This window comes from Aythya marila (genome assembly GCF_965140915.1).
Source record: "Aythya marila genome assembly, chromosome: 5".
In the NCBI taxonomy this organism is placed as follows: Eukaryota; Metazoa; Chordata; class Aves; order Anseriformes; family Anatidae; genus Aythya; species Aythya marila.
Window position 1 is genome coordinate 34,601,910 of NC_139046.1, and position 13,279 is coordinate 34,615,188.

The 13,279-nt window shown below is 41.1% G+C and overlaps 1 protein-coding gene across 5 annotated transcripts in view; it reads left to right on the forward strand.

The window, feature by feature from the left end:
- MIDEAS (mitotic deacetylase associated SANT domain protein) overlaps positions 1-13,279 on the forward strand; it is a 52,521-nt gene that overhangs the window by 16,675 nt on the left and 22,567 nt on the right. For 4 of the 5 annotated variants that reach the window (XM_082762383.1, XM_082762387.1, XM_082762386.1 and 1 more), the window contains exon 2: positions 10,234-11,923. In XM_082762383.1, coding sequence (XP_082618509.1) covers positions 10,469-11,923 — 1,455 coding nt within the window. In that variant the 5' untranslated portion in view covers positions 10,234-10,468. Of the gene's footprint in view, positions 1-9,926; positions 10,034-10,233; positions 11,924-13,279 lie in introns of all 5 variants that reach the window. The other variant, XM_082762385.1, reaches the window with a different exon arrangement.

The window sequence follows — 13,279 nt, forward strand, 5'->3', positions numbered from 1 at the left end:
TTTTTCCAGCAGGTGAGAGCTGTCTAACAAATGTCAGCCTTCTGACAGGAGGCTGGCCATTCTTTCTTATTTTCTGGAGATGTGTTAAAAATAGTAAAGTCATCAGGAGCCCTGGAATGTAAGTTGAACCAGTAAATTGTTTGAAGTAAGTGTTATCCAGCTGGTGAAAAAATCCTTTAGAGTCTGCTAAATGTGTTAAGATTGTGAAGGAGCATCAGTCTCAGAATTCCCTTCTTAATTTCCTTCTTCAGTGTAGGAGGATCAGGTTAATTAAATCCTTACACTAGAAGGGCTGATTAGTTCATCAGCCTTTTGTTCTGAGGAAGAAAATTGTTATATAAGGGATTTTATTTTTAATGCTTAGCAATTTCTTTTGGAAGTGGTAAAGTGTTTAGAACTGAGCCTCCTATCAGCTTTTCTAGTAAGGTGCTGTGTGACTTTCCAGTAATTTATGGCCTTTCTCTCAAGTGGGAAGGACTTGTTGCTGTTGGTGGCAATTATATAGTTAGTATCTGCAGCAAATACAGCTATTTAAAGCATAATATGGGGGTTAGTGACCTAGAATGTTGTCACTTCAATTAGAATGTATTTATACTGTTCCAAGACTTGTACAGTGAACTGTGTAAGTGCAGAAGGAAATGTATATGCATGTTGTACTTCTGATCTACTTAACTCTCACAGAATTCCTCGTGCAGGTGGATAAATGCAGAAGCTTTGGTGTTTTTTTTTTTTTTTGTTTTATTTTCTGTCATATCGAATGTGATCAGTGTGACCTTGATTTTGTCTTTTACTAAAAACTGAGTCCTTTGTTCAATTTAATACAGCTTTGTAAAAGTTCTGTTATTGAATGACATTTTTCTGTATTGGTTATGAAGTGCAGGGCAGCTGGCTTGTTTGGTGCCAGGTAGGATTGTTGAGCTGATTCTTTCAGGAAGCTGCTGACTTTGCTCTGAGTAAGGCTGATGTTGCTTACACCCAGTTGTTGAAGTGCTTTATAGCACTGGTCAGTAAGGATTCAGATGAGCCATTACAGGAATGGAAGAAACAAACTTGGCATTTGATCCAGTATTGGTGTCAACCATCTTCTCTTCCCTTCCTTCACTGAAATCCCCAAGTCTAAAAGGAGGAGAGGTGTGGCTTTGAGCAGGTAACTGGCAGGGAGTTCTGAATCCAAGGGCCTGAAGGATGCTCTGATTGTTCAATTAAAGATGAAGGAATTGGACTGTTCTCCAGGCCCCTGGAATCCTTAAAATTCTGGGATGGTCATGCTTACCCAAGTCTTTTGCTGCTCCTACCCCCAGAATTAACCAACATTCATTCTCTATAGCTGGCAAAGAACATGGCATAAAGAACCAGCACAATGAGAAGACTCTTTTATATTCAACAGTGGCCTCAGGACTTCTTTAAAGAAGTATGTCATGTTAGAAATCTGAACTGAAGTCCTGTCTCTGCTATTAGTGGGGATTGTTAGCGTTAGGTAGAGGTTGGACTCAATGATCTTGAGGTCTCTTCCAACCTAGAAATTCTGTGATTCTACTTGAGTGGTTTTTGAACAGATGAGCTCAGTCAGTCCTGGCATCTGGCTAGCTGCACACGTAGATGCAGACAAACCATGATCACCACTGCTTCAGCTTAGGTAACAGTGGCGAAACAGTAAGATATTCCTGGGCAGAGTGAGGCATATGGCAAAAGAACAACTGGATGTTAATATTTGTGACCTTCTTCCTTCAGTTTTGTGGACCCCTCCCTCTTCTTTGGTTATCACTGCTTGTATCGCGTCTCTCATTTGACTTCAAGCTCTTTGTGGAAGAATCTCTGTTCAGCATATCAGTGGATACTATTAATATCACGTTTATGACTTCAAAATACTTCATGAATATCAGTGTGTTGGATTTCAGGTGTTATTCGCATTTTATGAATGGATCTGAAATGGCTTGCTTAAGATGCATGTCTGTAGCAGAGCTGGAAATTGATCCCAGCTGCTCTCAGGTTCTCACTGTGCTTTAGTCACAGCTGTTCTCCAGCCAGCCACGTGCGACTGATGCCTGCTTGTTGGTGTCAAGTGTGTCTCTGCCGAGAGCTGTGGTCTAGGTATTGAGGGCATTTGTATATCTCACAAAGAAACCTCTGGGAATGGAAAGTATCATCATCTCCCTGACCTTTCACTTTCCTCTACCGTGTCTGTAGGCCATTACCTCTTGCAAAGCCACGAGGGAATCTGAAGCACTCAAAGCTCAGCACTCTGTACTCAGGGCACCCACACGCCTGCCTTTGTGTTGAAGTGTTGGAGAGGTGAGGTCAAGGGAGAAGTAATGAACCTGCAGCAATCTTTCTTATTGCAGCTTATCACATTCAAACGTGTTTTCTTTTCAGGGCAAAAGTGCAGAGAGGTTGGCTCTGTCTCCGGGATGTGTCCATCCAGCAGTGCAGCTGGTGTGTTTGTGGCAGGGGAGGCGTTCAGAGGGAAGGACTCGCTGTGGCTATGTCAGCTATGTGAATGCGCGTGCAGGGAGAAGCTTTTGGCTTGCTCTTTGCCGTTCTGACTTTAGAGCCTTCTGCAATTCCTGTATGTTTGAGTCCTTGGTTGGTCTCTTTGTTGCTAGCAACTGCCTTCCCTGACAGCTCCAAACAAAAAAGCTTAAAATAGCTATCCGAGAGTTTACAATTAGAACAGTTAACCCATTTCCAGTGGGAAAGAATAGGACGTTCACATAACTTCAGACTGAAAGCACTATTTCATACTCCTTAATTGCGCTCTCTGCACTCTAAGGCTGCATAAGCCTTTTCAGATCACAGTGTTTGCCATGATGGTGGATTATAAAATATATTCAAAACTTCAGCACAGTTTATAAACATTAACTAATTTTAGAAATGTGTTGTGTATCTAACTGGTTCAAGTATAATTCTGCACTCTGTTTTAAAGCCATTTGTAAAGATGGGCTTTCCTGCCCTTTTGTTTACAAAAGGATGGTTTACATCGCTGTCTCTGTCTCATAGTTCTCTCCAAGAACTGCATGTTGTTACTGTGCAAGACAAAGATAAGAGTCTGGTGCAAATCTTGAACGTTGAGTTCTCTCAAGATGAGGGGTGGGCAAAGCTTCAGTTATTTTGCAAATACCACTCATACTTTTGCTTGGATAAATTAAACTGAGAGTCTAGTTTGTATTCAGTGTCGTACCTTTTCAACAGCTGCTAGAAACAACATTGTCAATTTGTTTAAAAATAAATCAGTTATTTTTTTCCTTCATTGTTTAAGTTTTAAGTTTTTTGAGTTTTAGAATTTCAGTCTGTTTCTTTAATAGTTGTTCTTCCTCATCCATGCTGGTTTTGTTCTGGTGGAGCTTTTTGTTTGTGCCAGATTTTGCCAGGCTGGTGGAAAATCCTAGAGATTGAAAGCAGTCCTCCTCAGTTTATAGCTTGGATTGAGGAAGGCAACTCAAATGTATAGCTTATTTTCGGCAATTTTCTTGAAGGCACTGAACTCCCTGAACTGTCTGGAAACTTCCTTTTTGAGAATTTAGGTGTGTGTTTGCTAGTTGCAGGCAGGCACCTTTAGGCAACCGTGGAAGTTGTCAAGCTTCCTGGATTGTTTTTCCTTTTTGTTATTGTTTGTCTGTGAAGCTGTTTTCCTTTGATATATTCATCCCAATTATGGGTGTGCTGTAGAATTCCTTTTTTGCTAAGCAATGCCATTTGAACCAGTAAGCCTTCCACATTTCCTTGCTTTATTGATTTCTAGGACTTTCATCTGATGCAGTTCACTGGGTTAGTCTCTTAATCAGTTGGGGTCAGAATGATTGATACTTGCTTCTAGTGCTTTGCAGATACCTTCTTTTAAGCTGGAGACCGTTCAATTGATTATTCTTGCTTGCTCACTTCGGGCTTCATTTGCTGCTCTTCTGTGGTGCCAGGCTCCTGGAAAATACACTTCTCCCTGTAGAGACAGGCTTTCTGAGTTGTGGCAAGTGCTCTACAATACAGAATAAGGTGAAGAGGACACTAACCCTCATCTTCCATTTACTTTTTTGGCTTTCTTGAACAATGGTGCATTTCTCGGTTGCTTTGAGCTTTCCCCTCCCTGTCCTTCGGGTAGCTTGCTGTGCTTTGCTCCATGGAATTTACAAGCACGATCTATTTTCTGCTTTCTCTGTTCTGTCCTGGGGCGATCTGTTAGAAAGCTGTGCTGTTATCCTTCCTGTTGAAGGTGTCTGAAGGTGGTGAGTGAGTGGTTGCAAACAATCTGCAGGAATTCTGATGTTGCTAACTGTCTGGAAGAAAATGTGACAAAGTTATGTGTGTAGGAGAGGCTTTTGAGGGAGAGATTGAAGCTGTTGTCGCTGTTGTCATATACATAGGGTATGGACAAGCTGTGCAAAAGCATTGCAAATCCTCCACCAAACGCAAAAACTGTCCCATGTTTTCATCACTTCCTTGGTTTGTACTTGAGACTGTTGCAATAAGTGGTGGCGGTTTCATAGGGGCCAATTTCTGTTAGCTGGGATAAGTTTCTTGTTTGTGATGCATGATAAATCTCCAGCCATTTACAAATAAAACCAAAACCCACATTGCTGAACTCTCTGTGTCCCGCCATTGCACTGGAGGAATTGAATTTTCTTTCCTCTTGCTGTGTGAATGTAAATAACATATCCAATTTTTACCTCTTGCATGTAGATTTAAACAATGTTTTCTTGATTTGGAGGGAGACTGGTAACTAGTGTCCTTTATCTGTTTTCTGATTTTTGACCTGGTTTGTTGCATGATCTTAGATGAGTTAGTTCCTCTTTGTTCCTCATAGCTAAAATATGTGTGGTGATTTTTACCTGTTTCATAAATGTGGGATTTAACCATAATAATGAGCAAATTCAAGGGGAGGGGGGAGTGGCTACATTGCTCTATTGGGACACTGACTAGCTTGCTACATTTGACTTAAGTGGTAAAATTATTTATGGAGTCTGTTGATCATCACTAAGTGATTGAGCTTCTTAAAGGAAGATCAGTCATTTGAGTTGCTAGCAGCAGGAGGATTTAGTGGGAATTTGTTCTCATCACTCTAATTTGACAGATTCCCTGCAAGGAACTGACAACATTGTTGTGGGTAAGGCTGAGAAGGTGCGTTACCTAGCACTCATGAACATGTTTTCTTTTTAATTTATCACATGAAAAAAAATAAAATTGAAACACTTAAAAGCTAAGATTAAAGTGATGAAGTAGAAGATGCCTGCTACCATTCATTATAGCTTCCTACATTCTTGACTTTGTCAAGGTTTGAGGAGAGGTCAGGGTCTTTACGAAGTCACTTCTGCAGTTCTCTGTCAGAGAAACAATCTCAAAGGACGTTAGGAATCTGCACCATTTAAACTTGCTTATCGTGCCGAGTACAGGGGGCGTAGCAGATGAACTAAGCAAAGGGCAGGACTTCACAACCCTCACAGATGGGCTGAAGAGTAGTGTTTAACGTTACTTCAGCCTGTGAGGTCGTGAACTTGGTGTGTGAAATTGTGAAATATGTGCATGCCTGATGGAAGACAGTATGTAAAGAAGGAGAAGAAATAATGGTGGGAGGTTGTTAAATATATAGGCAAAAAGTTTTATATGGAGATATTTTTTTTTTCTATAGGAAATGGTTGCAATGTTTTTTAACTTGTCCATCAAATCACATAGACTTTTTATTCTTAAGTTAAGAAAAATACTTGAAATTAAAAAGGTTTTATAGCAAACTCTCTAGGCTAGTGATAAACTGAGATAAGCTGGTTGCAGTGGGAAGGGATCAGTTCTGCAGAAACTGCTTTCAGTTAAGTAAAATCTATTAAAGGAACCTCAGGGCTGGCACCTGCCTTGCGGGTGGCTCTGAATGCCTGTGCCCTGCACTTCTTGGTGGCTCTCTGCATCTTGAAATTACTGTAGTTGAGAACAGCATCCTGGATGCTGGCAGGGAGCTTTTTAGTCATGCTATATACTTAAGTCTTTCAGCTGACTTTTCTGAAATCCCAGCCTCGTTTTGTATTTATGGTTTCTTTAATAAGGCTCTAGTGCAGATATGGTTAAGAAGTTTTAGCTAAAAAATGCTAACCTTAACTTCTCTCAGTAAGGTGCCATAGATTACTTTGCTTATGCTTTTTCATTCTGGGAAATGCTGCATAAGTATCAGTTGGCTCTACGTGTGTCTGATTTGTTCTTTTCATCTTTTTCATTTGTTCTTTTTCATTCTTTTTCATCTAGAAGACAAAGCCTTGCACCACAGAAGAGTTCGTAGAAGTCTTAAAATATTTGCAGTGTTAAAGGAGGTGATTCTCAATTCATATTTTTCTGAAGAAAGGTTGAGTTGTTCTTTACATGCCAGGAGTTACTGGAAGCGAAAGTAACTGGTATGATGCATGCCAAACCTTAGAGTTATTAAATGTACTGATGTTAGGTTTTGTTTTTTCCCGGTGCAGTGTAAAAGCAATGCAGAGTATTGTAACACCTCAGTATATTTGGAGGCAAGACACATTATCTTCTGGGAATTATGGTATCATACCTGGCATTGTGCTTTGTTTGAAGGTAAGAACTCTTCAGAGGCACGTTGCTCCAAAGCACATTTAAGCCTGAAAGTGTGTTGCCATTTTACTGTGCAACTTCAGGCTGACTCCTGTGCTGAAATTAAAGTAAAACAAAACAAGAAACCCCAAAGCAGATAATTGGCTGGGATGATGATAATGTGAGCTCGTCCCTTGACCTCAGGGAGGGAAGCCTGCTTAGTCATAGAGCTAGCAGCGCTCAGCCAGTGAAGCTGCCAAGTGTGAGCTTTCCTGGAGCATAGTCATGCTGCAGCTTGAACATCTATAACTTCAGCTTAAACTATGGACTATTATTATTATGATGACTTTCAAGATATTTTCCAGCTGTTTCCTATATTGAAAGAAATTTTAAAATGTTAATTTTGTGATGTTTTATCAGCTAGCACTAAATGCACTAAATCTTTTTTCTTTTTTCTCTTCCCAAGAAGAGACTTCTCAGTTAGGACTTCTTTGTTTTTGCATGCAACTGGGAGAGCTGGGATTTTCATTGTGTTTTGTTCAAAGTACCTTAAATCCCTTTCCTCCCCAGTAATGCCATTTTTACTGTCTTGGGTTTTGTGCTGTTGTAACTTCAGTTGGTCAATGACTACAGTCTTCTCAAGTGACAAACAAGGTAACTTCTGTAAGAGGCACACAATATTTTTAGAAGCCTCTTTATGCGACACGCACATACATATTCCTTTTCCTCTTTTAGGTTATCTCAGAACTTACTTGTTTGTGGTAAACTTTGCCTCATAATACTTTTGTTACATCTCTTTTCTACACAGGGGTAATTCTAAACCAGCCCAAGATAGACTTTGTAATACCCATGGTTTCTGATCTAGTAGTGGAGGTTCCACAACGAGTGAAGGTTTGGAGAGCTGTGTAAATGCAACACTTTGAAAGCTGTGAGAGGTCTTGCTAAAGGTGTTTTGGATACTTTTGAATGTGGTTGCAGACCTCAGTCACCACCTTTTTGTTTGTGTTGGTTGGTTTTTGTTTGTTTGCTTCATTTTTAAGGGTTAAAAACAAGGATCATTGAAGTTGTTTGCCAGCTGTGGGGTTCTTCCTTCTGAGTGCTGCCTGAGTGCTGAGTAGCAAATCGGTTTCAGCAGAGATCTAAAGGTTGTATTAGAGGTTTAAATTTGTTCTAGTGGTAATGTCTTCTGATATACAGAAAACAAATACATTGTTTTATGATAATTAGGGGATTGATCAATACAAAACCACACAAATATCAATGGAAGGAAAGCAGGTATGAGGTTGTCTGATTTGGAGAGAAAAAGATTTTGTGATGATTTCAGAAAGTAAGGTAATATCATTAACCATTATAATTAGAATTACTAAGGTATTGTGGTAAAGCTGTTAGCTCTGTGAAATTCCTAGCAGTGCTGCAAATGCAAGAGAATAATATTAACATTCTCGAGAGGCATATAGCAACATTTTCACCTCTACGTTTTTGCTACCAGGGATCAAGTTTCCTGTTGTGAGATATTTTTTCCTCTCATTGTGACATTTTGACAGAGGATTTCATCAAATAATTTTTTCCTTGTTTTTTTTTTTTTTTTTTTTGCGTGCACTAGTTGCAATTTAAAGATCTTTTTTTTTTTCATCTCCTGCGTCCACAATTTCTCCTAGGGTTATTTTTGTCTTGTTGAAAGAGGACTGGTAAATGAGCTGAGAAGTTTTGCTTGAAGAAGGAAGGAACGCCCTGGCTCTGTGATACGGGGTGGCAGAGATCCATGGTTTGTAGCCAGGGCGAAGGGGGAGGGAGCGTGGGGGGGAACAGCTATGTAACAGACTGAGGAAGTGAGTCACATCTCTGTGAAACACAGGCCCATGGTTCCACTAGCACTGAAGCCAAGCCTGGCCTCCAATGTGGAAATTGCGTAAGTTAATTTAAACCCTTTGTCTTTTCCTCCTCATCACACTCCCAACTCCACCCCAGCATTAAAATCTGCACCGTAGCCATATCCGTTTAGAGGAGACTCAAGTTACAGGACTTTAGTGAGCTGTACACTTTTGTTATTTTTCTTTTTCTATAGAGAGATGAAAGGATTTATTGCAGGCTTCAGTGGCATGTGTATGTTAGTCTTCCCTGCTTTGTGTAGACTTGTGAAATTCAAGGGCAGGTTTTTTATAAGAAATGGCCTTGCTCTTTCTTGAGAATTTTCTGGTATGTGCACAGTACAAATAGAAAACCTCCTGCCTTTTCATATACAGGAAGAAGGGACTTCTGCAGTCAATTCCTAAATTGCAGATTTTTCTAAAAACACTTGGTGACTCCGGAATGAAATGTACTATTTTAGTAGTAGGTATTAGTGAATTTACAGACATGCTTTCATTTAATCAGTCAAGAAAAACTTTCCTCTTTGTTTTAAATTGCTGTTATTCTCTGAGACTTAAGGCCTTTTAGTCCATGCCTACAATTGGTGCTTTACTGGAGGTTCTCCCACAGTTGCCTGTGAGCAGTTCATCTCAAGTAAGGGAGTCCCTAAACTTTTTCAGGTTTTGCAGAATCCCTGAAGAAGTACATTGCTGTAATTGTTGTTCATGCCTGTGCCTCTGAAGCTTCAGAATTATACCTGGTAGTCAAGGGAAACATGATTTTATAGCAAAGTGGATGCAATAAAATTAGATTTTTTAATGATCTCTTAAAACCTTTCTGAAGTTTGTGCACAGTGTGACTTGAAGTGGAACATAGTCTGTATTGAAAAAAGTTAGTAGTAGAGACCTGCATATTGGTACTTGAGTGTTATTAGTTTAACAGTTTCACTAAATTTAAAACTAAATTCCTTAAAAGGCTTTAGGTGTCCTAATAGAAACCCTAGTTCATGTATTACATGCATACATTAGACTTTAATCCTGTAAATGAGGATCTTAAAGCCTGAGTTTGTGGCTAGCTTTTTTCCAGGGAACAGAAGAGTGGAATTGTCTTAGGCTCTTTGTTTTGGAAAAAGTTTCTCCTGTTACGTTTTTAGCTTTACAACAACAGATGTTTGATGATTTTCAGGAGCAGTTGTGATAATCTGCCAGAGCTACTTTGCCATGAGTGTGACCTGAACAGGAGCAGTTGCTTTCAGCTGTTGGAAAAAAAGCATCTGAGAGGGCAACAGGTTGAGCAGGCCCTGTCTGCAGCAATTGGATGCCTGATGGGCAGTCCTAAATTGGAAAGCAACTGTAATGATTGGGGGCTAGGAAGAAATGATGGCCTGCTGCTGGACTGTTTCCTTCAAAACGCTGAATGTAACATCTTGCTGTGTGTGCTGCCTTGGCGTGTGTGTGTGTTTTTAATGTCTTTGGGAAATGTGGCCTGACACATCATTTTTCTCTTTGCTCAGTCATCGTTTATTTTAATTTTCTTTTTTTCCTGTGTGTTTTTGAGTTCAGATTATCCTGGCTACGGGAAGACATAGAAATAATTGGCCAGAAGAGAGAAAGGTTAAGAGAAATGAAGAATAAGCTTGAAGGATTAGTCAGAAGTCTGTGTGCATCATGTAAATATAATATGTCTGTTTTGTAAAACTAAGTTGTCTTACATTTTCTTAGCAGGTAATATCTATTGTTTCTGACATACATTGCACCGATCTTCATTTCCGTCAGAAACGGGACAGACATGTACATCATTGTTTATTGCATGACTGCTTGTATTCCAGTTGTTTGCTGATGATTCATTTCAATTACTTCTCTGTTTCAGGACCTGTAACTAAGTGGACCCTGCTGACCTCTGAACCACAAAGGATAAGAGTGAAAAGAAGTCTGAGAAGCACGCGAACAAAAAGGAAGTGGATGTACTTTCATCTGGACTTCTTTCCTGCCCTTCATTATTAAAACTGAATGGAAAAGACAGACTTACGTGCCTTTTCTCCCCCAACCTCAGGGATGGGTGGATTGTAAATACAGTGTGTGCAGCTGGTAGAATAGACTGAATCATGAATCTTCAGACTCAGCAAAAGTCTTCAACCAAAAGGACTGGGAAACGAATTGCTTATTTTAATGAACAGGATATAGCTGTGTCATCAAAAGAACCACAGCAGCAGCTTAAAGAAGGCCAGTACTATGGTCACGGAGGGAATATACCAGTCTCCCAAACCATGGAGATTCCTCACACGGGAGGATTAACAAGTGCCCCTAACAATGTTGCTTTGATGAACTCTGTTTACAGTCAAGATAGGGGAGAATCAATGATGATGTCCCAGCCAGTGACAGCTGTCAAATGGCAGAATTCCCTAATGGGAAACCGGTTGCCAGAGAGAGGTGATGCCCACTGGCAGTCTCCACCTGCAATGTGGAACCACAGTATGGTTTTTGGGGGCAACTCGAAAGGACCCCACTCCAATGCTGGTGCCCCAGGGTTCTATGGCCACCCCGAAGCCCTTAAAAGAAATCAAGAGAAAGGAGTGTTTGTGTCACAGCTGGACTTGTATGAAGATGCTGTCCAGCAAATGATGTCCCAGAAGGCTCAGCTGGAACAGCAAGCCCTGGTTAGACAGCAAGCACAAATGAATTCTTTTCATCAGATGCAGAAGCAGCAGCAGCAGAATCAAAGTCTGCCACTGCAGCCTTTCCAACTTGCATTTGGTCACCAAGGCCAGAAGCAAGGTCTTCCTGAATTACTGCATGTCTTTCAAGAAGCACCAGCTTCTTCCAGTCCAGCATTTACTGCTCAGCAAAAACAGCAAGCTCTTCCCCAACTACAGCTGTTTGAAAATTTCTATCCTCAACAGCAGCAGCAACAGGCTGCCACACAAGCCTTCAGTCTACAGCAAACTGCTTCCATAGCACAGCCTCATGTGGCAGCTGCAGCACCTCAGCATCACATGATGGCACACCAGTTTCAGCAAACGGAGAGGAACCAGGAACTATTCAAGGCTCTAACAGAGCAGAACCAACAGACAGTGCTACCTCAGACCCAGATTCCCTTTCCAAGAAGGTCACGGAGACTCTCCAAGGAAGGTGTCCTGATGACATCTGCAGGAGACGTGTTGGCTTCCAAGCAGGCAGAAGAACAATCTAGCAATTTATTTCTCCATCACTGGCACACGCATCAGCAAGAGGTCCCATTGCAGCAGCCGCCTGAATCGCTGGCCCACAACAAAAGTAGCTATTCACACCCCAAGAGAATGGATCTGGGGCAGAAGGACGCCCTGGTCAACAGTGAACTGTGTCAGATGGAAACAGAGAGGCAAGCTGTGGCCCAGAACGGTAGAGATGGGGAGAAACAGACAGCAGCAGCTGAAGAAAACGCTCCGAGAACTAATGACTTTCAGGGTGTTAGAGGGGGTGTAATCCAGAGTACACGAAGGAGACGGCGTGTTTCTCAAGAAGCCAATTTGCTAACTTTGGCCCAAAAAGCTGTGGAGCTGGCTTCTCTTCAGAATGTCAAGGTAAGATACACATCCTAGCCAATATAGTATGAGGACTGGTTTAGGCAATAGGGCCGAAATGCAAAGGAATTAATGTACTTAAGCAGGACAGGATGGGATCTCGATTCAGGAAGTTCTGTAGTGCAGCAAGGGCAGCTCTAGAGTTGTGGGATGTAAGTTCAGCTACTGCAACTCTCAGCTGTGGGAGAATAGCTCTCGTGCAGCAAAACCACCTAAGGGCAGTTTTACTTCACTAATACTGAATGTGATTTTAGCCCAGGACTGAGGTCAGAAGTTTTCTGCTCAGTCCTCAAGCTGATCAGGAGTTTAGAGCAGCAAGCATAAGCAGTTCACTTGTTATCTTTTGATCGTTCTAACATTCTCCTCCTTTTATGTTAAGACTGCTGCTTACCTACTAATTTTTCACTTTTAGAGGCTGAAGTGTTTCTAAATTGTGTTAAATCCTGCTACTTGCATGTTCAGCATTTCCCTTGCCATGACAAGATGGCAAGGGTCAAAATGAGCACAGCAGAGGCAAGAGACGGGATTCTGGAGTTGGTTTTTGCTTGTTTACAAGGTGTTTCTTGTGGTTTTCTTTCAGGTGTAGTTTGACTAATCTTTCAGTGAATGCCTCTTATGAGAAGTTAAGATATGCTTTTCTTTGGAAGTTCTGTTGCCAGAGAGTGACGAAATAGGGGTGTTAGTGTGAGCTACTTTTACCTACAGTTTTGCCACTTGAGTTGCTGCCCAGTCAGACAACAAAGGGAAGGGAATTTTTTTCCTCATTATTTTTTTTTCCCTAATCTGTCTGTGGCTGTTTTTTCCAGTCTTTTCCTTAGAGGGATGTGGTGATTGAGTAAAAGAACTGGGCTAAGAAACACCGAGACAAGTATCCATAGCCTACTCCACATCTTGCACAGCAACCAGTGGCTGTTGATGCAGTCTTCAGTTCTTGTTGCTCTAAGTCCAGCTGAACAGGCTGTCTACCAGAAGATCTGATATGAAACTTAGAAGTAGTTAGCAGTGTGAACTATTAATTGCTTCTGTTCCAGCCATTGCATGTTTATATTGCAGGAAGGCCTACAATTAGCACTGCAGTCTGATCAACACAGTGGCAAGAGAAAGCTAACAGCATCTAGAAGGGCCTGGCAGGTGAAAATTACTCATTTGAAGGCATGGCTGCTTGTAGTTTGATTCATAATGTAAAGACCAGAGAAAAGTCTTGACAGATGCTCATTTGCTCTTTGCAGTTTTCACAGGCAGCTTGTTTGCTGCCATGATTGCACCAGCCGAAGAACTTATGTTCAGATCTCTTCAGGCTTTCAGGATGAGGTTTTGAGAGAGGTTAAATTTCTTACCCTGTGTCTGATGAACTCT